At 36.5% G+C, this 25,473-nt stretch overlaps 1 protein-coding gene across 3 annotated transcripts in view; it reads right to left on the reverse strand.

The window, feature by feature from the left end:
• KHDRBS3 (KH RNA binding domain containing, signal transduction associated 3) overlaps nt 1–25,473 on the reverse strand; it is a 93,057-nt gene that overhangs the window by 15,123 nt on the left and 52,461 nt on the right. For 2 of the 3 annotated variants that reach the window (XR_003573414.1, XM_027903092.1), the window contains exons 6-8: nt 21,422–21,532; nt 19,888–20,080; nt 8,503–8,585 (exon numbers count right to left, since the gene is read on the reverse strand). Coding sequence is in view for 2 of the 3 variants with exons in the window: in XM_027903092.1 (XP_027758893.1) it covers nt 8,503–8,585; nt 19,888–20,080; nt 21,422–21,532 (387 nt within the window). In the remaining variant the exon portion in view is untranslated. The remainder of the gene's footprint in view (nt 1–8,502; nt 8,586–19,887; nt 20,081–21,421; nt 21,533–25,473) is intronic. The other variant, XM_027903093.1, reaches the window with a different exon arrangement.

Below are 25,473 nucleotides of genomic sequence, written 5' to 3' on the forward strand. Positions count from 1 at the left end.
AAAATCCAAAATACTATCAAATACTAATCCTCCTTAAATACATTGTGGTAATTCAACCATCCAGCTTCAGATGCTGTAAACTCATCTAAGTAAAATTAAACCAGTTGCACAAAATAAACACTAATTTTATGAAATATTTATTTTGGATTCCTCAAATACTTATGATTTCATATTACTAATTTTTATACTAATAACAAACCTCTGTTACTTTTTTCCAACAGGTCTCCATTTATTTTTAACTGCATTTTTATTTGTATTCTAAACACTGAGGCACAGTCGTCATTAAGTTTAATATCAAAGTCATGAAGTGAACCAAAATAATTTTTTGCATCTAAAAACAAGCTCAATTACTATAAACGAAAAGTAATCCTAAAATTTCTGAAGTAGTGCAGCAATCTACTAACATCAATATGATGAGGATTCTAAAAATATTTTCCAGTGTTATGAGTGCATCATGAGATATGCTTGTGCTAAGTTGCTCAAATTCTTTTCCCATAATTACACTCAAATTGCCTTAGTCTTATTCCTGTTTACTGAGATTTCAGGCCAGATTTCTGTAAACCAGTTTTAAAAAATTTAAACACATATTCTAGACCCACAATTAAAACTACCTGTGCTATTGAGGCACTTCTGAATATTATAACTTGTCACATTTTAAAAGGTAATTAAAAAAAAAAAAAACAAACATATCTAAACCTAAAAATGAGATTCGAGAAACTGCAGAAACTAATCTCCTCCAATAATGTCAGCAAGAAACCACATGGCAGGGGTTTTCAGTTAAAAGCTACATTAGCTTGTTTATGCTAATGCTTTTGAGACTTTATTTTGCAGAATTATAACCTCCAATAAGCTCATATATACCAGGTGTTCACAAGCAACAGCAATACAAAATGCCAGCCATTTGCACTACCCCCAGAAATCAAACTCCTGTGGATTGATTTGATTTATAATTCACAGAAGGAAATACAAACACCTACTAGCATTAAAATGGAGAGAATTACATATTGAAAAACTACAGTAACAGACACTGTTTTGCATATAATGCATATTTATACATCCTGGAAATGCATGACTGCTGACAAACTCAACAATGTAAATTTAAAACACTGAGCATCACAAACAAACTGTTAGCAATTAACTTTCAAATACCAATAGCAGCATCTCCATAAGGCAATTTCAAATCCAAAGGCTCAGCTTTTATGAAAATCCTCCTCTTAAACAGGAATGTCATTGTCTTTTGTAGGACTACTAAGCAGAGTTCCAAAAAACACCTGAAAATTTGAGCTCTTTGTGGAAAATGAGGGTATTGCCAAGAGCCACATACTAGGAATCAGCTTCTCTTGTAACTAAAGTGCCTCTGGAATGATATAAAATCAGGTATTTAGAGAGATTTGAAGGATTTCAGCAAACCAATTTAGTTGTATTCTTCAGGCATCAGTTGAACAATGGCCAGTGCCAGATTTCAAGGTGAGTTTAAGTCCTTTTCAACCCAAAATCCGATTACTTAGTTCCTAAGCAGCTACCACAAGCTAACAAACACAAAACTCTTCAAACCTTTCAAACCACTAGCCCTTTGTACACAGTCTCCCTGACAAAGAAATCTTCTACCTTGAATCAGTCACTGTTGAAGTCAACAGTAAAGAACATGGTCTCACCTCCAAGGGAGTTGGGGCCAGGGGGGCTCAGCCTGGAGAAAAGGAGGCAAGGGAGTTGGGGCCAGGGGGGCTCAGCCTGGAGAAAAGGAGGCTCAGGGGGGACCTTACCACACCCTACAAATACCTGAAAGGAGGGTGTGGCAAGGTGGGCGTTGGTCTCTTCTCCAATGTGAGAAATAGTGGATGCTGGGAACAAAATTTCTTCACTGAAAGGGTGGTCAGGTGCTGGAATTTGCTGCTCAGGAACCACGATCCTGAAAGTCTTCAAAAAAACATGTGGATGTGGCACCTGGTGACATGTGAACCTGGTGGTGCTGAATTAGCGGCTGGATTTGATCTTGGAGGTCTTTTCCAACCTTAATAACTTTATGATTCAGAACACCATGTTTTTTAACGTGCCTAGATATTACCATACGGGCAGTTATCTTTTTATGCATTTAAGTAAATGACTTAACATAAAGTTGCAGCATGTATTTCTTATTTCCCAACACATTAACAATAAACACTGAGTGATTTAGAGGCACTGAATAAACATAGGTACACTAAAGAGAATTTGCCAATTCCCTCAGCTAAGATTAGGTTAACTGGGTGGCTCCAAGGCTCGCAGGCAACTTGCAGTGATTTGAATTTATCACATTTTGGTTTGATTTGAAGTGATAGCAATTGTTGTCAGATATACACAATGAGCAACTGAGAAACACTATTTAAGCCAGTGGCACAATGCTTGTTGCCAAGAGAAATCTGTAGCACTAATAGATAAATGTGGAAACCAGAAAGCATTGCAGAAAACTATAAACAAAGCCAGACATTTCCCCAAGCCCTAATATTTCCCTTTTTATAAACCTGTTTAGAATAAATTCTGCAACAGAGCGAAGGTGAGACCACACTGACTGAAGACCTAAAACTGTTTTAAAATTTTAAGTTATAATTAAACACCAAATGGCATTACTAGATGAGTGACTCATTCTTGTCCCTCAGCAGACACAGGCATACAGTTATACAAACTATTCCTCTTGTAGTTGAGGCTGCTGATCTCTGTTGCAAATTAAAGAAATTAAGATAGTCAAAAGCTTTTTTTTTTTTTTAACCTAAAAAAAGTATTGTGTTTTAAATGCTAGCACAGAAGCCTAAGGAAGTACTTTGAAACTTCTGAGTGCGTGAACCAGACAGATGGGGTTTCTCCACACTTCTTTCTGCACCACAGTAACTGTGTTAGCCGTTCTCTCTCAATAGTAAACTTAAAAGCACACAGTAAACCTCTAATGCTGTTGGAGAGGTAACAAACCCAACCCCCCTTTCTCAGCAACCTTGTCACATAATCTGAATTTCAGTAACAAACCTCATTCCCTGGCATGTTAACTCTCTGCAGCATCTGTCACTGCTATGAATGGTTGATCATAAGTACCTCTGTAGTCATCTCAATGCTATTAAGCAGATGGCAGCGCTAAATCCAAATGATGTAGTACATCTCCCTGGTGGACTTTGTTTCCATACACTACCATTATTCTACAATTCCTCGGTGATAAATCTTATGTATCCTAGAGAACATTAAACAGTGAGCTGACAGTGACAGCTGATTTATTGGCATCCATTTCCCTTTGCCATATTATTGTCTTCGCAAACCCTTGTGCGGATCATGTATGGAGTCACTGAGGGACAAAAGCACTTTGGCTCAATTCGAAACCCATCTCAGAGATTTAAAATAACTAGATTTTTGTCTTCGTGCTGCAAATGTTTAAACTGAGCTACAATTTTAAATGAAGACACAGCTAAATGCTCCTGCTTCCTCCACATCACTATTATGTGAATTTTCATGATAAAATTGGTCTAGCATTAACATCAGACCATTAAAACACCCACTACTTTCTGCAATAAATCCAAGAAAAGAATTAAGGTCTAGACAGGTTTGGGAAATCTTTCAAGGGTGAGCTAAGTTGTGTAAGGAGTCACATGTGCTGGGAAGGGACACTAACAGGTGTACATCCCTCTGACATAGGAAAATATCGGTACCAGGAGTCATGAGTTTGGCTTTCACACTCACAATTCATTTTTCCTTAAGATCCTGAAAAGGTTTTTGGCATAAAACTGCACATGTTAAATTACTCCATGTGTATATAGAACACAAATTTTATGAAGGAACTCCTGGCTGCATAACACACAACCTTAAAGCTTGACTGCCTATCAGGGGCATGTAGTGATAGGCACAGAGGGGATGGTTTTAAACTGAAGGAGGAGAGATTTAGATATTAGGAAGAAACTCTTGACTGTGAGGGTGGTGAGGCACTGGAATGCACTGGCCAGAGAAGCTGTGGATGCCCCATTCCTGAAGTGCTCAAGGCCAGGTTGGATGGTGTTTGGAGCAACCTGGCCTAGTGGAACATGTCCCTGCCCATGGCAGGGAGGTTGGATCTAGATAGTCTTTAAGGTCCCTTCCAGCCCAAAGCATTCTATGATTCTATGTTTGCCAGCTTTTGATTTTCAGAAATTGAGAAATATTTTAAGCTATTTTGAGGTTTTGTTTTGTTTTTTTGTAACAAGATTAAGCAGACCAGTTGATTAACCATCCCAGATTATACCCATAAAAATAGCATTAAACAATCAGTCTGCAAAAAACTATGGATATAATTTAATCTCATCTCTTCTAAAAATCAGTTCAGATAACTTGTCAAGCTCAGTACAGCTCCAAGGGATATTTTATGTCTTTTTGACCATAAAAATAATTCTGTTAAAAGACAACCTGAAGCATTATTTGGGGCTTTGTTGCATGAACAAACAACTGTGGATAATAACTTGTTCTAAAGGAAAACAACTCTTTTTTTACAGGATTACAGGGCATTAAGATAGATGAGAACTCAGAAAACTCTAACGCTTCCCTCCCTATTAGTGGAGTGACAGGTTTTAACTGAATCTTCAGAATACCACACAAAAGCAAGGATACAGTCTCACACAGTGTCAAATAAAATGCCACTAAACTTCTAACCACTTAGAATTTATCAGCAAGCAGTTAGTATAAAAAAAAAAAAAAAAAAAAAAAAAAAAAAAAAAAAAAAAAAAAAAAAAAAAAAAAAAAAAAAAAAAAAAAAAAAAAAAGGAAGAATTCATTTGCAGAGCAAGCAAAGTCTCAACCACCTTAATGCACACAGAAATAAATAGTATCCTCTTCTTCACACCTGAACACGTCACTCATCCCAGTTCATCTCAGGTTTGGCCATTTCTGGGAAATACACTTGAAACACCAAAATAAAAGCAATCAAGGAGAGTCACACTGTTATACTGAATGGTCAGATTTGGAGGATGTACTCCTGGTAACCTATAGCAAAAGATGTACTGTCGTGCAAGATCTTACAGATCTCCAAAATTCCTAGAGATATTTCAGATTCTATTGCAAGTTTCCATCTTTAAGAGGGTATTGCAATTTCCATCTTTAATCACTACATAAGTAAAAGCTTTAAAACAGAACTGAGCATTTCCTCTGCCTCCACCATACAAATACAGGGTGCATTTGTGAACGTTAAACCCTGTTCCTGCACTCAAACTTGGTTATATACTAGAAACTAATGCAAGTAATTTAATAAGCCAACTCATTTTCAGTGTAATAGCTGTTTCTCAAATTCCCCTTTCATACACAATAACATTAATATTACAATATTAGAGAAATCAACAGCAGAAAGCATATTAGAAACACTTCAAGACCAGTATTTTCAACTTAGAAACAGAAAGAGGGTAAGTTGTTTCCACATGCTGGTCACTAAATGATGCATTTTAAACACATGAATGCCCTCCATGTGCAAATGCAGTTTCCTTCCATGTCTTAGGAGGGCAAAATATCAAGAATGATATAAGACTAAGCTATGAAAACAATGCACTTTCCCTTAATTTCCTTCATAGTAAGGGCATTGTAATGAACTTAAATATGATAAGTATCTCATAATGGTTACACAATGACATTTTGCAATATGGGCTACTACTTGATATTCTGATTAAAGATAGGAATGCTTGTCTAGGTAGCTCAGATGGCTGTTTATAGTTATTACTTTTTGCCTGCCAATACTATCCTAAAAATCTTTTTGCCAAGGCAGAAAATACGCCCAAAAATGAGTGTTGATATCCTGCAAGAAACGTGACATTGAATAATTTCATGTTTTACCACAGAGCACTTAATAAAATTAGGGGGGGAAAAAAGTCAAGTAATCATTCCAAAAGTAACAAATTAATTAAAATCTAACAATATATGTATTGTGAAACTACAGGTAAAATACAAAGTACAGCAACCATTTTATGAAGTATCTCCTTCTAGACAGCTAAGTATGTGCACAGATATCTAAGAATATTAAAAATATTCTTATGTATTAATCCTTCACAAAAGCAATTTCATTCTTTGGGACATTTGTTTCTTTCCTAATTTTAGTTCAAAGGAAGAAAATGTCAGTGAAAACCTTCTTAACATGAAAAAAAAAATCAAATCCAAGTAATGTTTAGTTTTGGCTCAGGCAAATGGCTTTGTAATGAAGTCCAAATGTTTGCATGCAATAAACCCATTTACCAACACTAGGAGCAGTAAACCAGAACTGAATTACCAACATAAAAGTTGAAGACTACTTCGGCAATTTTCTTTTGGGGAAAAAAAAATCTCCATTACCAGCAGCTGCTCTTGAAATGTAACACTACAGAGTCTCATACTTTGGAGACTACACTGCTGGTTTCTCAAGTCATATTATTTTTATCAATTTTCAGTAGCTTAGAAGCTGCAGGAGCCAAGTATCATACAAAGGTAATTTCATTATTTTAGTTCTCAACAATAACTACACTTGCACCTTCCACTACGCTCTTTCACATTGACTAAGTTGTTGAGCACAGAAAAATATTAATTTACACAACAAAACTGAGTTAGTTGTGACAATGCTACAGAAAAGCAGACGCCAGGTGTGAAGAGCTTTATTCTCAACTTTGCTGTGAACAGTTCTGTACTATTTCAAATCAAGCTCCATTGTAAACCTCACATATTCAGCAGAAGGTAAAACAGGCTAAGGAGCATCTATTTATCAGAATCTCATCTTCCTCTCCTATTGCCATCTTTCCAGTGGGCAAAGTTTGATGCTCTAATCGGCCCAAATAACTAAAGCAACAATCTAGAACTGTAGTATTTTATTTTATAATTTTCTGAACATTATTGTTTCAACCATTTTAGGGTGGGGGTTTTTTTGCCTGCAGAAGCCTGGGCAGTAAGGAGTTAATGCATTGCTGTGCCTCAAATATTGATGACCATTCAAGTGGGCAAGTTAGAACAGGATGTGCCTGGAAAGGGGGGCCACACAAAGGTAGGGCAGCACCTGACTGGAGCCAATTTTCCTGCTCAGGTCCATGGTGACCACACAACATACAATGCAAGCACAGAAGTGGGATCAAGGAACAGGCAAGACCAGTAGAGGGGGACTGAAACCAACATGGACTACAAAAGCAACCCCCAACTCTTTTGAGAACTTTCCATCTGAAGACTGGATGTGCCTCAGTGTTACAGCAGACACAAAGAACTCCCTCCCCCGGGAGGGACCCAGCTGTTCCCATGCTAATTTTAATGTATATAACAAGAGAAACCTTTTGCTTGGCAGACCCCCATCCCCAACAGACCCAAACTGAGACCATCAGAGATCAGGGACATCAAAATTACAACAATTAAGTCTCATCACTGGATCCACAGGTGGTGATATCTTTCCTCTCCACAACCTACTATTATCCTTTCCTTCCCTCTCTTTTCCTTATCTATTATTTCCTGATACTTTTCTATAAAAGAACCAAAATGGTTACATAATTCTGATGCAATTAAATTGTTTTAAAATACATCTGGCCTCAACTACACCTGTCATTCAGTGTAATTTTACTCTAATTCATCCCAAGGTATTTTTTAACAGGAACCTCAGTTACCCTGCCTCAGAGACACATCATTACATTGCCATAAAAGTTTCAAAACATTCTCAAGACATTTATCTGTACAAAATCTACCACTGAGCAAACTACAAAAGCTTGGTCCAAGAGAAAAATGGTGAAAATAAATTACAATTCAGTAAAAGGTGCACAGAAGTTCATTTTCCAGACAGGCACACTGAAGGTACTCAACAGTAAGAACGATCAGCCAAGTTGTTATATTTGTCATGTGATTTCTGCCATTAAGTTCTACCTAAGGGAAGTAGTTTTTACTTCATAGCATTTTCCCTCACCACTGGAGCACATTAATACTCTTTGTAATTCATGAGTCCTTTGAATAAAGTAAAATTTTAAGAAAATAAATTAAAAGTGCTTAAAAACACTGCTGAGAATTAAGGGGGAGGGGGAGGGAAACAAGTGGCAAGAGATTAAAATTTATCACAAGGAATTCCACAGAGGAATAAAACAAACTCAAGAGTGTACTTTTATTACAGTCAAATAATGATAAAATACTGGAATATAACCTTGTTAAAAGTAGTAAGAAAATGCAATCAGTTTCACGTTTCAGAAGATTTGATACCTTTTTTAAGTTTCTTTTTCTCCTCTTGCCTCCTTGCTTACTCCTCCCTCTCAAAATGAATCTGAATTAAGTTTTCCTGAATTTCCTGAACTCTTGAAAACTTTCTGATTTATGATTTGGCATCACTAAAACTGTTTGAAGTTGTCAGCTCTGTGTTTGTATTTTTTTAAGACACTCAAACTTGACTTTTATACTTATGTGATATTAAAAACAACTAACACAGGTAGTTATTTCTAAAAAGCCTCTCAAAATTTTTGTTGTTTAGGATCAAACTGAAAAACTTTATGTAAAACTGTCCAGCCACAGAATTTTTCAGGTGTAGTTACAATTGATTTGGAGGCTTACCTTTGTGCTTGAGTGCTATAGCTGTTATCATAAGAATCATAGCTTTGTTCATCATAAGCAGCTCCATAGCCATCATCATACTCCTGAAATGACATAAAAGAAATGTAATATTAACCATAAGCAAACTCCAGAAACAAAGTAGTAACCTAGTTCTACCTATCAAAGATAATTTCTCCTGAAATGTATGTATGACATATATACACCACGAAGTGGCAAAATCTTAATACTAATAGAGACTACTTCCATCTACAAATCTAAGAGCATTATTTCTTTAAGGGTATTATGAACCACTGGCAATGTGCTTTAAAAGATTTTTCTTTTTTTCTTTCAGTTAATCTGGCTTGTGCAGAGACAGTACAAACATTTCATGTCCTCACATCCTACCGATCTTGAGGAAAGCTTTGAGAAGCATCTCAGGAATCAAAACACCTGAATAAATATTGTGCACCTGTCTTAGGTAGCTGACTTATTTCTGGACAATAAATTCAATATTCTACGTATACTACAGATAGGAAAGAAGTTCCCCAGAAATAAGACTCAAAAGAAGGATGGTTTTGCTACTTTGAATGCCCTATGTACGCTCCTCAACTTGTGGGAGTTGAGCATCCACTATGAAACTAGAAGCAAGGATTTCTTACTCCTCTCCACATTATGCACACTATGTAAGTATACACTGTAACACTCTTCCCAAAACAACACTTTATTCAAACACCCATTTGAACAAAGCACTAACTCAAACCTCTGTGTGGCTTGTAGCTGAAGATAAAAACAAGTGACAATGATGCTGTGTTTTCCCAGAGAACGATGAACTACAGAAATCCAAGGAACTGTCATCAATTTACTGTTTTGTCCAGTTATATACCTGAGCTAAAAAAAGGAAAAGTAGAAATGGCACATCCTTTGTACTGGTTCACAGTAAATCCTAATATCCAAATCCTATCCAAATATCCAAAGACCTTAATGGATATTTAAGAGTATCTTGTCCAGCTTTTGCAAGATGCATCTGACCTAACAAGAAGACATTTTGAGGACTGGGGAACCCAGAGAAATTAAAATCAGGCATCATCATCATCATATAAATATTATATATATGCACACACACACACACACACACACACACACAGAGTATTTTCTGAATAAGTTTGTATCAAACCCTGGTAACTTAAGGATCAAGTTTCATAAAGACCCAACATTTCCAGAAAAAGGAAATTTTTTAAGAACCTCTCAGCAATGACAGAAAACAAAACTGACCAGTAGTATCAATTAGATAGAAATGATAAAGGATGGATTGTCCAACTCTAGTAGAAAACATCTCCAGTGATGGGAATCTGACAGCTCTCTAGAAAAGCTTTCTATAGCAGAAGCCTGTGACATCCTCAAAACAACTGACAGGAAAATGAAATTCCTGAGAGTTTTTAGCAAGTTTTCCAGTTATTTGAAATTGCTTATATGGAAAATAGGCAATCTGCCCATCAATGCAGCTTCACCACTGCTAGATCAGTGCACATGATTGTTTCCCAGCAGTGATTAGGAGAAGGCTGTCTGAGAATATTTGCCAGCACAAATGAGTGACTCTATTCATTGGCTGGGAAGAAGAAACCAGAATTCTTCCAATTGTCTGCTGTGTGGAGCTCCATGGATAAGTAGGATCCCACTTGAAAAGGAAATGCATTTTCTCTTTCAGTAATTCCCTGCCCTGAAACTAAAAATGAGTCTTAGTGTTTTCTTGCTTATCAGATATGGTTTTTTCTTTATAAGCCACAGACTAACCCCCCAAACCACTGCCTCCTGGCAGTTACTCCAAACAAGCACTTTATTACTTATTGATGCAATACACAGACATCTGTTAACAATACAGACTTTGATCAACAGTTGAAGCTGCCTGAGCCAATTTATTTGCTCTTTTCCAGAACATTTACATGACATTTGGTCTCCTCTCATAGACTCTCCCAACTGTGAATGAGCCATCCCTAAGAGGGGCTTCCAAACTTCAAACTGTGCACATCCAACAGTGGCAACAAACAAAAGCAGAGGACTAAAATTAACCTTTTAACATGACAGGAAAGCTTTGCCACTAAGGAATTATTGGGGAACTCTTAGGCAATCATTCCCATTATTCACATTTATGTTAACTATTTTGATCATGAAGGAAAGGGGACAACAGAATACTTTGAAGTTATGGTGTAACTTTGACTTCTTGAAGACAAAGGAACAAAGTAGATTTGAAATAAGGAGATCCTTCCCAATATGTCCAGCTTAACAAAAAGAAAATTTGGGGGACGTTTATACTCTATGAGACTGAAGTGTTTCTACTATTTGCACTCCTCTTCCAGAGAACTTTTCCCCAGGACTCATTAGTGTTCACCACTTTGTGAAATAGTTAAGTTCAGCACTGCTGAAATTAGATCCTGCATTAAAATATTGTTGAAGGTGGCTCTTTCTCTGCCTTGAATGGAAAGATACCTGGTTTGTAGTTTGCATGTGGGACTCAAGTCACTCAGAATTAAAGCCATCAAAATGTGCTGTTGCAATTACTATAATCTGCTTGAATTGATTTTTTTTTTTAATTGTTGTATTTTACAGAATCAGAACAGTCTAGGTTGGAAGAGACCTTAAAGACCCAACTGTGTGACATGGGCAGGGACATCTTCCACTACTCCAGACTGCACAGAGCCCCATCCAACTTGGCCTTAAACTCTTGCAGGGATGGGACATCCACAATCTCTCCCAGAAACCTGTTCCAGTGCCTTGCCATGCTCCCAGTAAAGATTTTTTCCCTAATATTTACAGTTAGAAACCCCAAAGTTTACACTAAAACAGAGATAAATATTCGCAACATGCTCCAAAAATACAATGGTTTTGCTTTCAATGGCTTGTTCTGATAAGAGATAAAAGATCCAAACTGCAAAATGTGTTTACTGTGCACAGTCCCCTTGAAGTAGCAATTAGGCAGGGGCAGCTGAAGTATGTTTCAGAGCTTTCATTGAATTAGGTCTGACAGTATATGCTCTTAGTCATACAATATTTGAAAACTTTCTCTTTCAGAAGGTTAAAAATAGGGTCAGCCAAGGCAGAATGTTTTACATTTTAAATTAAATCCACACTACTGGAGTATTTTCTTTCTGAATCAGACCTCTTGTGGTTTCAGTAAATGTTTTCTTTAACTTCGTTTAGTATTTAGGTGAAATATCCTTGGCCATCTGGCATGTTTCATTACTATAAAATAACATGCTAACTTAAATGAAAATAACTCATTTTTACACATATATAATGAAAATGGACGGGACAGAACTTATATGCACAGATATCCTGTACTAAAGTACAGCACTGTACTAAGTACATTCTACTGAGTACAAGCACTGCTACACAGATTTTATTACACAGGAAGAATTACACCTCTGTAAGAATCTTTTCATTGCATTTTTCCTGCTGATTTTTTGGCGTCTTTCAGGTACTTATGAAAGCACTCATCTTAATATTTAAAGCCGTTATTTTTCACATGGATGACAGTCTGTATTTCTACTACCTACCAAATGCAATACAATGGGTTTCCCTCTCTATTCATATTACACAAATCCATAAAGAATTATTCCTAAAGACACTCAGATATTAGAAAGTTTAGTGGCAAAGCCGTATTTCCTATTCCACTCCAAAACCCAGAAGGCCAAACAAGATCATATCTTCATTCCATGAACGGAATCAAGACAGATCATTTGAAAAGAGCATGAAATTGTTGTGTAAAATCTCAAGCCTTAGTAATAAACTCCCTTATTAAGGCAACCTATAAGCATTTCTTCTTAAAGACAGGTTCTGCCTGCAGTGGTCTCAATGACAGTGCCCACAGCTGAGACAAATCCAAAGAGCAGCACTGGTTGCTCTAATTGCTCAGTGTAAAGTGCAGACATTTTTCATGAACAGAATCAAAGGCAATGTGTAAATAACCACCCTTCAAATACAATAAGTTACTATCACAGGTCAAGAAATTATAAAAGCAATCCTTGCCAATGTTTTTGCACTCAAAACGTTATAAATCATGCTAAGTCTTGGTCATCAGTGCTTCTTTCTAGTTATAACAGTACTCTAAACACACCCTTGTTGGTGGGGAATAGGAATTGGTGGCTTTAAGTTATAATCTGTTGGCAGTGCCAATGACAGACTAGTGTTTGGATCCTTTTTAGGGAAAATGAACAATGTTTCAAAGAACAAAAGAAGAAGAAAGAAGAGGGTAAAAATGGCCTTTAACAAAAGAGCCATTTTCAGGGTTAGGAAAAAAAAATCATGAAATCAATAAGAAATCAATTTTCCAACTGTTCCCATCTAAGGAAATCCATCCAAGAGAAAAAGTTAGGGCCTTTATCACCACAACTAAAAGGTAGTTGTTCCTTTTCCTCATCATTCTCTGAAAATACTACTTACCCCAGTACTTTATTCCAGAATACTGGAAGAATGTATTCCTTTCAGATAAAAGCTACCAAATTTTAAAAAAAATGTGCAGAGATTAACTTGAAGGAGAAAAGACAAAACAACATAAGTGCAGTGCAATGAAGAATTTTTTTTTTCCAAATTAGAGTTGTAAAGGGAAGGAACAGCCATTTTGTTAGGTGGAAATAACATCACCCCCATCATTTAATCAACAGGGAATATGGCACAATCAAAACAAATATGGGTAGCTACTACCTTCTAAAGTCTGAGTGCTCACATTAAGGACATTAGCAGCAAACATGCACAGACTGTAAGCTCTTATTTTGGAGATTTTCATCTGTTTTCATCTAGAAGGAGCCTAGTGCATATTCAACCAGAACAAATAAGGTATTCCTGGAATGAGAGATGTACTAGTGGATCATTTTCATGCACCTCAAAAAAACCCTGAGGAGCTGCTGATGACTATAGACAGTAACATTTAAAACAAATTACTGCCAGACCAAAACAAGTCTGTTTTCTATGAACAACAGCAGGCAGTGGTGTTGGAATCAGGAGGACAGCTCATGCTCATTTAATAAAACCAAGTTTTAGATGAGCAGCTTAAACTAAAAAACTTTGAAAATAATTTTATATTAACTTGATAGAAGAATATTCTGGAGAAAAGGCTGAAAAGTTTTTCCACTTGCCTATCTCAAAGTTCACCTGTTTCCACAGACTATGTCACCTGAGTTCTGGGAAAATGGAAACATTTTCCTTTCTCTCTTACTCCATCTCATCCTGAAAACCCCAGAGAAGGTCAAGTAAAACAAAACAACTGAAGGGCTTAAAATCTTAAACATTTACATTTATCTCTTCTTGCTTGTCCTATTTAGCGTGAAAAAGAACATTATAATGGAGAAAGAAAAGCGAAGAAATCATGTTTTCACGTTATGAACTTTCTTTCCATAAGTCTTACTCAAATTCACCCGGACTTTAGGAATAGTCTTAGCACTTCTGAAAAGCCAGAACTCAGGTATTACACCCCTTTTTAAGCAGTGTGTGTTTACTAAGTGCAAACCACAACATTATTCACAGAGGGGAACAAACACCATGGACAAAAGATAATTTCTCCAATTCTTAAAAACTGAAACTACTTCAGTTGCTTCCAGGATCCCAATCAAAAAGCTTCACATTCAAAACAACTAAGCAATTAAACACACTGATTTAAAATGCTGTCATTAGGAAGTTAACAACATTCAGAAGACAAAGGTAAATTAAAACATGGTCTAATTGTTGCAAAGCAACACTGAAATTATACTTGAACTCCATTCAAGAATCTATATTCTTTTCAAAGTCTTATGTCATCTGGACTAGCCCTTACTTCAGGTAATGTTTTGACACCTCAACTTCAAGAAGCATTTATTTCTAAATTTAAAGATTGGAGTTTTTTTAATATGGCATACAGAATTTTTGCTCTTTTTTCCTACAAATCTTTCCTTCTTCAACCACAAACAGCAAGTGAATGTTAATGAGAAAAATCAACGTTAAAAGGAGTTCACCATGCAAAATCAGCACTGTATTAATAGCTCCAAGAAACTGCTTCCACATTAATCCTAATTTTCAGTTTTTCAAAATCTAAAGTAATTATTATCTCAAAAAGGAGACAGGGAATTCAAGCTCAAGGCTGGAGATTAAAACAGAATTTGCAGTAGCTTTCTAAAGAAAGTGAACTAAATAGGCTACAGGTTTTTCAGTTGAATGGGCACTCTCCTGTAAATAGTTAGACTTTGCAATCATTCTTTTCACTAATGGATACTTACATTCATATTTTATAATAATCACTGGATCATGAAATTAATTTCTTAGCCATCCAGCCAAATGTTATTTGTGAAACAACTTCCCCTAAGTCCTACTTACTTCAGGAAATATAAAGCTTTAAAAACAATAATCCCTAAGCTTTAGGGTCCTGCAGAATCAGCAAATAATTAAACATAGATTTTAAAGAGTAGATTTAGGAGTTTATCATGTACCTTTTTTGCATTCAACTGTTCTGTACATCCTTCTGAGCAGTCCGTGTCTTTAAGCTAAAATAATCTTGGCATGTAATTGGAGATAGTTCATAAAGTTCTTTTTTCAAGTTACAATTTACTTAACATTAGGAAGGTTCCCTCTGTCTCTGATAGACATTCCATCTTAATTCCAATTCTTGTTATGCAAAGCAATGTCACTAAAGCATTCTAATTGAAGTATTAACTGCTAGAGATTACACACGTGGTCAATGCATTAGAAAGATCTGCCACTGAGGTAACCCTTGTCTGAACACAAGAAAATATCAATAAAATTGCCACAAACAGAACTAAAGCTATGCCACAAACCCTAGAAGTGGGAGGAATATTTAGATCTGATTGCTTTCTAACACAGTGTTGAAGCAAATCTTGGCCGTAACATGCTAGACTGATGAGTTTTGCTTTTTAGTACAGACATTCCACATTGCCACCTAAAGTCCAATTACTAATGCCTAAAAAGCTGATTATGAACTCTGATAAATCTCACTTTGCATTTAACACATTTAAGCAGCCAAAGCAGGACTTAACATGGCATCACAAATACATTCATGCAAAGAACATAAGTGAAATATTGACAGAATATTTACAAAACATTTACCCTTGTAAAATAAAAACAGTAGCAAATAAAAGCCTACTCTTAAAAAGCTTCAGTCCCACTGCTATGTTACTAATTTGGAAAAAAGTCTCGGAGGTCTGAAGTTGTTAAGAAGAGGACAACAGGAAGAGGCAAAGAGCAGCAACTGTTATGAGACAGTAACAGACTGAGCAGTTCTGCTCTAACCCATGTTTGAGTGAACATTCACTAAGGAATTGACCTTATTAAAAAGCAGTGAATTGCTAGCACACTGTTACTTATTCCCTGCTTATTGAAAAAATTAATATTTTCAGCTTGTAGTTAAATACAGTTTCTATTTCTTATCTTAATGGAATAAACTATCAACTTGACAAGACATAAAAGTATTTTTAGCTATTATACAGTATAGTTCAATGAGAACAATTTGAATAAAATTAAGAGGAAAAATCTCTTTGAAACCATCTGTACTTCAATAAATGTACCATCCACCTAGTATGGTTTCCCTTATCCAAGTATTTTAAAAATAATCCTGGCCATCCTTCCCACATCATATTAGGTTTTCATCTGACCTGAGCAGTTGTGAAAATAAAAATGGGAGATGTGTTAGTTCTCAGACAAAGTTTATCACAGCAAAAAGAGCTATTATAAAGCTGGCTGGCTGTAGAGGCCTGGATATTTGCTATCTAAGCTGATGCTACAGCTATTAGAGAGACATTTTCAGAGAAAACGATAAGGAACTGTCATTTAGTGGCTTCAAAAACTTCATCATGGTACTAACAATATGGTGAGGTCCCAGGAGGAATGGGTACTGGGGCTGAGAGACATACATAAGTAAGACTGGCAACAGTGGAATGGGAAAACCAGTTACACTGAGCTGGAAAAAAGTGTAATTATTGCCGCTGGTCTGATAATGTTATGTGAATTCTGCAGAGAATGCCAAAGCATTCAAGAGCCAGCATCACAAAGACCCCAGAAAGCTGAGAGATGACAGCGGCAGCCTTTATCTGAGTAGAACTTTCTATAATGGGTAATATCTGGAAAAATCTCCTCTAGGCTCTAAACACAGGACAGCAAGGGTCACCCAACTTTCTTGATCTTTAGCCCACATTAAAATGCACCTACACTCAAATTAATGACTTTTTGCCTGTGACATAATTTTTCCCATGTGAGATACTGCCTCCAAAATTAACTCAACTTTTCAGAATGAAATAAGTATTACCCTTCCCACTTTGGTATTATCTTTTAGAATACTACTTAATCAAGAAGAAGAAGCAAGAGAGCTCACAATAGGCAAGAAACAGAACTGAGTAAGTTACTCCCAGATGTTATAAAATTATTTGTTTCAAGGACTACAGAAAAAGTTATCAAAGGCAGTGAGTGAAGGAAAAGGAAGCCTCCTTGTGATTCATTGTCTGTCACAGGGTACACTTAATAGCACTCTACAGAGGAGATGGGCAAGGACTTTACACACACTGAAAGCCCTGAATCACCTTTGAGATATTTGCAGAGTTACAGAAGTGAGTGGTTCAAGGATTCCATCAGCAGTTTGTCTCCTCCTGAACTTGCACACTTTCACATTATTTTAATGAGTACAAAGCAGAGGTTTATAAGCCTAAGGGAATGAAAAGCTTCATGAATCCTTACTGACTTTGCAGTTCTCAAGGGAAAGCCTTCTTGTGGTGTGGTGACCCTGACTGGACACCAGGTGCCCACACCAAAGCCACTGTCACTCCCCTCCTGAGCTATAAAAGAGAATTTAACAAAAAGCTCATGGCTCAAGGTAAGGGCAGGGAGAGATCACTCATCAGTTACTGTCACAGGCAAAGCAAACCCGACCGGGGGTAATAAATTTCTAACCAGTGAAATCCGAGTAGGAAAAATAAAAATACAAACTAAACCTTACAACAACTTCCCCCCACTCCTCCCTTTTTCCCAGACTCAGCTTCACTCAAATTCTCTCCTTCCTCCCCTTCAGCAGTGCAGGAGGACCAGGAATAGGGGTTGTAGTCAGTTCATCACATGTTGTCCCTGCTGCTCCTTCCTACTACTCTTCCCCTGCTTCAGTGTGGGTTCCCTCCCATCCATGGGAGACAGTCCAATACAAACTTCTCCATTGTAAGCCCTTCCCTTGGACAGAAGTTCTTCATGAACTGCCCCAGCATGGGACCCTTCCATGGCATAAAGCCCTTTAGAAACAGACCTGTTCAGTTTGGGTTTTTTCTCTCCTTCCTAAATACATTATCCCAGAGGCACTACCACCATTGCTGATGGGCTTGGGCTGGCCAGCAGCAGGTCCACCTTGGAGCTGGCTGGCATTGCCTCTGTTTGACATAGGGAAAGCTTCCAGAAGGTTCTCACAGAAGCCACCTCTGCAGCTCTCCCCGCTATCAAAACTGGCCATACAAACCCAATACTTTTGCAAAGGCTTCTCTGTAATCTCTCTGGATATTCCAGTCTCTAAAGCTTTGCTGCTGCTTGAAATAACTTCTTATGATACCCCTGGTCTTACTGATTCTGTTCTTACCCTACAGACACTTCTCAACCACTGAGATCTTATGCTGCTCAGCCTGGCAAAGTAGTGCTTTAATATTCGATATAGATAAAGAGGAATTAGTAAGGAAAGGATAGAAATACTACTAATAATTCCTACCTTAGCTGTATAATAATAACAGCTCCCTTAACTGTAAAAGATACAGTTATAGCACTCTTGATAATGTACTGTGAATGGACAGGTAAAGTGCCATGCATTAAATTTAACACTGAACATGCAATACTCCAATGTTTGTGTCCTAGCTCAACTTCCTTTTAAAGAAACCCCATTTTATCACAGGAGACAAAAAATACAGTAATTTTAAAATGAACCATCTATCTCTGCTTTGTCAATTACAGCTTTAAGTATATCTATCCTATTTAAGTAATCTTGTTTGGAAGATAAGTGATACAGTTCTAGAGAACCTTCCTTTTAGAAGTGATTTAGCATAGCCCTATTTTTCTTTACAATGCTATTTTCTACTTATTCTCCCAGAAGTAAAGCATACATCAGGATACTGACTCAAAAAGCTGTTATTTCCATGCCATTTCTACATACACATGCTATAAATAGCAGATTATATATAAATAGGAATTTACTCAAATAGGTTTATATTCTATCATATCTCCATATGTTCTAGTGTGTGTGTCCTGGAAACAGGCTGTTTAATGAGGGCTGATTCCTTTGAAAGCATTGTGACAGAACCACTTATTTGCAGCACCCACTTTGACTAGTCAAGCATAGCCAGGGGAAATTTAGACATGTTGTTCAAGTATTCTTCCTTAAAATTAATGAACTACATTAACTTCTCCTGAATTGCTCAGTTATATACACAAATGTTTATACCAATGACATTAAACTTTTCCACATAAAGGTGCAGGTGCTCTACAGAAAATTAGCTTTCTGTTTGAAAGGACAAAGGCTGAGTTGTATTTGGAGGGTTTTGGCAGAGGCCAGTGAAAGAAGAGAGGGAGCAGGCAGGTGAAAGAGAGGTGGAGAGAAACAAAAAATGTCTAAATAGCAAGGCCATTTTCTGGAACTCAGGAACTCCTTTTTTGCTAGTCTAAATAACAAAGTCCAGACACACTTGGTTGTAAAGAAGGCACACAAAGCTTCAATAAATATAAAACATTAAAAGCATTGTCCTTGAAGATATTATTTTTCTGTAAGTCCGTTTTTATGACTATAATTTTGATTTAATGATTTTTTTCTTTATTTTACTGCTCTGTAAGTTCAGTTTAAGTTTATCCTAACAATTCATAACCACATCATTTTGTCATGTACAATATAAAAAACCATTTTGATGTGATTTTAAGGTTTAATAAAATAAAGATAAATATGTATGGTTTATCGAGATACACTGTACATTGTTAAAATTTTAGGATTAGTTCTGAAGCTTTCATAAAAATATTTTATTTGTTTAATCATTGAACAGTTTTATGATCCCAAAGACAGGTTTAAAAAGAGTAGAATATTATTTTGTTTTAGCTGAGAATTAAAAGTCTAAAACATCGTGATTTTTCAGATTTTCGTAAAGCAGAAACCAAATAGAATACATTTAAGATGTATTATTTAAGATGCACTGTTTTGCCAAATGCACAATGTCTTTATAGTAGTGCATATATACAACCTGATTATTTTTTTTTTTAATACAAAACAGCTCAAGAATGAAAAGGTGAAGAGAGATGACCATATTTGCTTTAGATGCAAGACTTAATTAGGCACTAATTAAAGAGATCCTAAAGAGTTCTGAAGGTATAGGCTCATCTCTCCACAGTTACACATCACGCACAGTCTGTCACAGCTCCACTTACGTATTCCCCGTAGGTCTCCTGTGCCGGGGGCGGCGGGAGGGGCCGGTATCCTGCAGGAGGGGGGACTCCTCTTGCCCTGGGTGCCAGAAGTCCCCGGCTACGACTGACTGGTCCTCTGCTGGGAGGCACTCCCCTGGGTGCTGGTGCCCCTCTGGGTACTCCTGCTGGTGGTGGAGGCACCCCTCCACGGCCCCTGTGAACACACGGATCACTTACCATTAAACACCAGACCCTGGGCCTCCCTTTCAACACCTCCCTCCTGCACACCATGGCCATTTTGCTTTGCTACAGTCAGAAAAGGTCTAAGAGAGATTTAGAGTTTGGCATTTTTCTGTGTGTTTTAATCCAATTACGCACACTATGAAAAGAACACGCGCTAGACACAGGATTCAGTGATGAAACTTGCACTTGAGCCATCCTCACATGAACAGACACACACAACACAATCTGCTGGAATCAGTCAACTTCCCTAGAATTTGTCTTCTAGTATGTGCAATCTCAATCACAGAGTAACAGATTAATTTGAAGATGTCAGGCTATATCATACTCAAATCCTGCACAGAGGAATCAGTTGCAACTCCTTTCTGATCCTGTGTAAGCTCCTAAACACAACACAAAAAAATCGCACTGCATGTGAGATATTGTGTGGGTTACAAAAATTATATTTTTTTCTGGTTCTGAAGAGATTTCTAAATGTTGCAGTAAACATCCAAATATGTAATAAATGTGCAGGGTGATTATAGGATATAACCTGATGTTCTCTATTTATTTAACAACAGGAAATAACAGTACATTTGGTTTAAAAATTCTGAAAGTGTGATAAGCATTAACTTGCATTCCATTACTTTGGATACTTAACATACAGATGAAAAATACGATACTTCAGTTAAACCAGTTTTCAAAACATTTGATCTATTTAGACGTGGCTTCTCCTCCTGCCTCCCTGTAGTAAAGGGAGAGACTTAGAGGTACAATCTGTGAGAAATTGGCATAATTTATTCTCTTTTAAACATTGCTAATAGACATCTCCTTTTTAAAGGAGATAATTTCACCCCATGGACTATAATTGACTAAATGACTGCTGTGGGCATGTAGACTTGTTCCAAGGAAGTCAGACCCTCATTTATACTCTAACAGATGCATAGAAGGAAACAAAGCACAAGCTCTATCCTACCTTTCTATCTCTCAAAGCATTATCTAATTAATCTCAAGAAGAATAATTGAGTGAAAATACTGTCCTGATTTCAGTAGAAATTTCCAGCTTAAACAATATTATAAAGATCCAGATTTGGCCTTAAGATTTCCAAGCCCACTTCATATAACTTCACATTGGTGAAGTAATCAGTAAACAAGGCAATCATTTTAGCACAAACAATTAGTATTTCAAAAACTGCATCAATGAATGAGGAATGCAAAAAAATGTAAAGACACCGTCAGGATAGATTTTATTAATTCTAATTACTGATCAAAACACAGTCACAAATTATTTTTAAACAAGCCTAGAGAGTAAGTCATTTAAAACTGTGCTTATTACTTGGTTTTGGCTAATCTGTAGAATGCCTCCTCAGGACAGGGTACCAGCTGCTTATTTGACTTCATTGTAGTGGGGGCAGGGGTGAGCAGTGAAGTTCCCAGACACAGCCTGCTGAAGTAATATAAAGAAATAGCAAATGTGATACTTTCCAAGTGAAGCTGAAGAAAGGGAAATGAACCTATTGGCATAGACAATAGTCAATACCAAGTCAAAAAAAAAAAAAAAAGTCAGTAAAAAGACTCAAGAATCACTAGGCATAATCATAGCATCCTTCAGATAGGGTGCAAGTGAAAGCAAGAAATGGGACATGCTGAAAAACATTGAAAAACATTGAAAAACATTTGAGGGAAGAAAAAAAAAGTACATTTTTTCAAGCTACCATAGATTTATTCTTGGAGTAATGAGAACATCAGATCCATGTCATGAGGTCTTTTCTGCATTTCTAAAAACAGTTAAAAAGGATTGGAATGGTGATGGGTGGGAAATAATATTTCTCTTATGAGATCATTTGTGATTTTAACCTATAACTTTAGGAGTTACTGTAGGAGGAATGAATAATCTGAGATGTACAGTTCTGTATTACACCACTCAGATGGTTACTGCACCAGGCTTGAAGAGACTAGAAAGACACCAAGAAAGGAAACCCAGTGACAGGAGAGTTCAATCATCATCACAGAGACTGAAGTCACGTCAGGGTATGATGCTAAGACCAAATTTTTAGAAACTTTAAGTTGTTGTTCCTTTAGGAAGTTATCAGGGAAATAAAGCTTGATTGACACTAAAGTCAACAGAAACACAAAATATTGAGGAATCACTTGAACAGAAACAGATCCAAACAACAGATCAACTCAGGTGTTGCTTAAATTGAAAAGGGGAGCTACATGAGTTACATGAAAAACTATTTAAATGAGTAAAATGTATATACATCACAAGGGAAGACAAATTCCATGGGAAGTCAGAGAAAATACAAAATTGTCAAAAAAGAAAAAGCCTGAGAAAGGGCAAAAGGGGCTCAGTAAGGCTAGAACAGGTTTTTAAAGAGGTATCACTTGAAGGGCTGAACGCAACTCAAACCTCAAAGGAAAAATGCTACTTAAAAAAAAAAAAAAGTACTGCTAAAAGCAGAGATAACTAAAGTCCTTCAAACCTTACAGAGTCAGGAAACCTGCCAGAGTGAGCCTAAATCACCAGAGCAGAACAGTATGTATATATAATGTATACATGTATGCATACATGAAGATTCTGCTGCATAATAAAAAAGACTAGACAATGTTGTCATGGAAGAGCTGTTCTTAAGTAATCTATTGGATAGTGCTGCCAGTGTTTTAGAGACAAATTACAGAACAAAAGGAACAAAAAGTGCACTGTTTTTCTGTAAACTGCAACAGTGAGTGGTTCAGATGCCTACTCTTTAATCTGTAGCCGAATCCCAATCTGAATGTTTCAGAAAGGAAAATAGCAAGACCTCCCCAAATTATAAGAGGGGACACTTAGGAGTTAATACATCTGCATATATAAATTTAATTATAAATAATTAATTATAATTTATAATTTATAAAAAATTATAATTATAAATCCCAATTTACATGAAGTAATATGTTCTGCTGTATGGCGATATATAGAACATTTAGAAATAAGATCGGCCTAGAGGTCAGGATGTTAAATTATACATATTAGAATATTAAAAAATATTAGAAATATTGGAATACGTAGAATATAGAAAATATTGGGGAAAAAAAAAGATTAGAAAAAAAAAGAGTACATACAACTTCGTTAGTCAACCGCGTATACTTGCAGCCTTGTTTCCTCATTTTGAAGAAAACCAAAATAAGTGGAAGGGCAGAAATTATGTCAAAGATGACACAGTCCAGAACAGCTTAGAGATCAGGGACAATTAGGTAGATAAGGCATTCATACTCAAAATGACAGCTGAAGCTTCTCTGATGGATCCAATGGCAACAAAGGAATGGAGAAGGCTGAGGGGTGCCCTTATTGTCCTCAAGAGGGGCAGTGGAGTAGGAGGTGCTGATCTCTCTGGTGACCAGCGACAGGACAGAACAAAATTGAATAAAGCTCATTTTGAAATTTTGTTCTTTCACTGTCTTAGGCTTTGCATCACCTAATCAATTATTTTTGAGGGGTAATTACATGCTTCTAAGGCCCCTGAGGAAACTGCACAGAGGGTCTGTTCTCTATGCTTTCTCTTCTACAACTGTCTCACCTATGAATTAAAAAACCTTGGTGCAACCACTAAAATTTAATTAACTCTTCTACGTATTTCAACTGACTCAAGTCATCTCAGCTCTGTTTTATCACATTCACAGAGATAACTTACCATCAAATCAAACTTATCATGGCTCCTAGACCCCTTTCACTGCTTGCTTCTTTGCCCAAGGACATCATTCTGCAACCTTAAGTTCAGCTGCCATCATCAACTCTTGGTCCCTGCTAAGAGTCTACTGACTAGTTTTATTTTCTTTATAAAAACTTTATAACAAGTTGCAAGTTATCCAAACAGTCATTTGTCAGCCCATGTCAGCCTTGACTACCTGCTCATATTCCGAAATACAAGAAAGGTCTTTTTGTCTTTATTTTCCCTCCTCACTACCATGCTGTCACCTCTGTCCCTTTCGGAAGTCTTTTGGTCCTCTATAACCCAGTACCCATAAGAACATCTTTTGGTGTTGAGACTGCCAATATATCCAGGATAATGGTGTGCACAAATGAGCACTGAACCTCCCACATGTCTGTCTCCAAACTTTGAGGACTTCAGCTGTGTAAATACTTTGAAACAGAGTTAAAAAGTGTTTTCTTTTCAGGACACATGAAATAAAGAGGTCCTTGCCAGTAATCCTTCAGATGTATGATACTGCAAATGCACAAGTACTGAAGCATAACAGGGGACACTGATTGTCTTTTTGCTACATTTTTAAGTACCTATTAACTGTAATTTCTATTAAACACACACTAATAGTTAAATAGACATTAAACACTCAGCAAATCCTACCTTCTAGCCAGGTGCTGTTATGGTCACTTCCAGACACGCTTTAGCAACAAAATGACCATCTATGCAGAGACCTATGAGACCCTGGTGCCCTGCCCTCAAAGAAACATTTTACTGTTCGATTATTATGGTTTTGAGAGAATTTTAAATATTTGTTTCATCTTTATCAAACCTTTGGCTTCGATTTTCCTGAATTTATTCAGCTGGCAGTGGTGAATCCAGTGAAGGAAGTTAACCCTTCCCCATTAAACATACAGAAAATTTAGATAGCTTAATTCTGAATAATTTTACTCCCAGTGCTGGGTAACTAACTTGTAGACTTTGCATTAAAGAAGTAATTTCTTATATCTGGGTACCATTGACTAGACTAATAGTAAATCCCAGTAACTTATTTAATATTTAATATTAAATAACTCATTTAATAATTCACTACAAAATTGGAAGAATAGTCCAATTTAACTCACATGTTATATCATCTCTTGAAGATATCATGAAAACTATTTTTGTTGGAACCTGACTTCTCCCACTACGTTATCTCATTACTTATACTTGCACTTTAATATATGAGGAAAATAAAAAGAATAATTGAAGCACAATTGCTATAAAGCTATCAAACATACATCAGAGGAGGCGAGAAAAAGCCTATAACAAAAGTGTCAGAAGGTGCTAAAGTGATTTGTAAACACTAGCAATGATAGAAAATGGTATATGTCTATAAACCTGGAAAGCATACCTTTATTGTGCCAGTTAAAGTATTAGTTAAGTCTTGTATTTTGTGATTAACATATTGTTTGAATCAAGAGTTTAATGTGGGGGAAAATATTCTTAAGAAAATCTAATACCATTTTTACACATTATACTGTGTTAGACTCAAAAGATTCGTGTCTAGAAGTAATTCACATGTACTAATCTAATTGTTGATTCCCACCAAAATAGCATTTTACCAATTCATTACAATTTAAATACTTTCCATTTGACCTTTATTAGCAATAATACTTGACATTTCTACTTTATAGTAGTCCCATAGCATTTCATAGAATCAGTTGTG

This window comes from Empidonax traillii, unplaced genomic scaffold, assembly GCF_003031625.1.
Source record: "Empidonax traillii isolate 1590-97213 ecotype Southwest subspecies unplaced genomic scaffold, ASM303162v1 scaffold932:size235031, whole genome shotgun sequence".
NCBI classification, from domain to species: domain Eukaryota; kingdom Metazoa; phylum Chordata; class Aves; order Passeriformes; family Tyrannidae; genus Empidonax; species Empidonax traillii.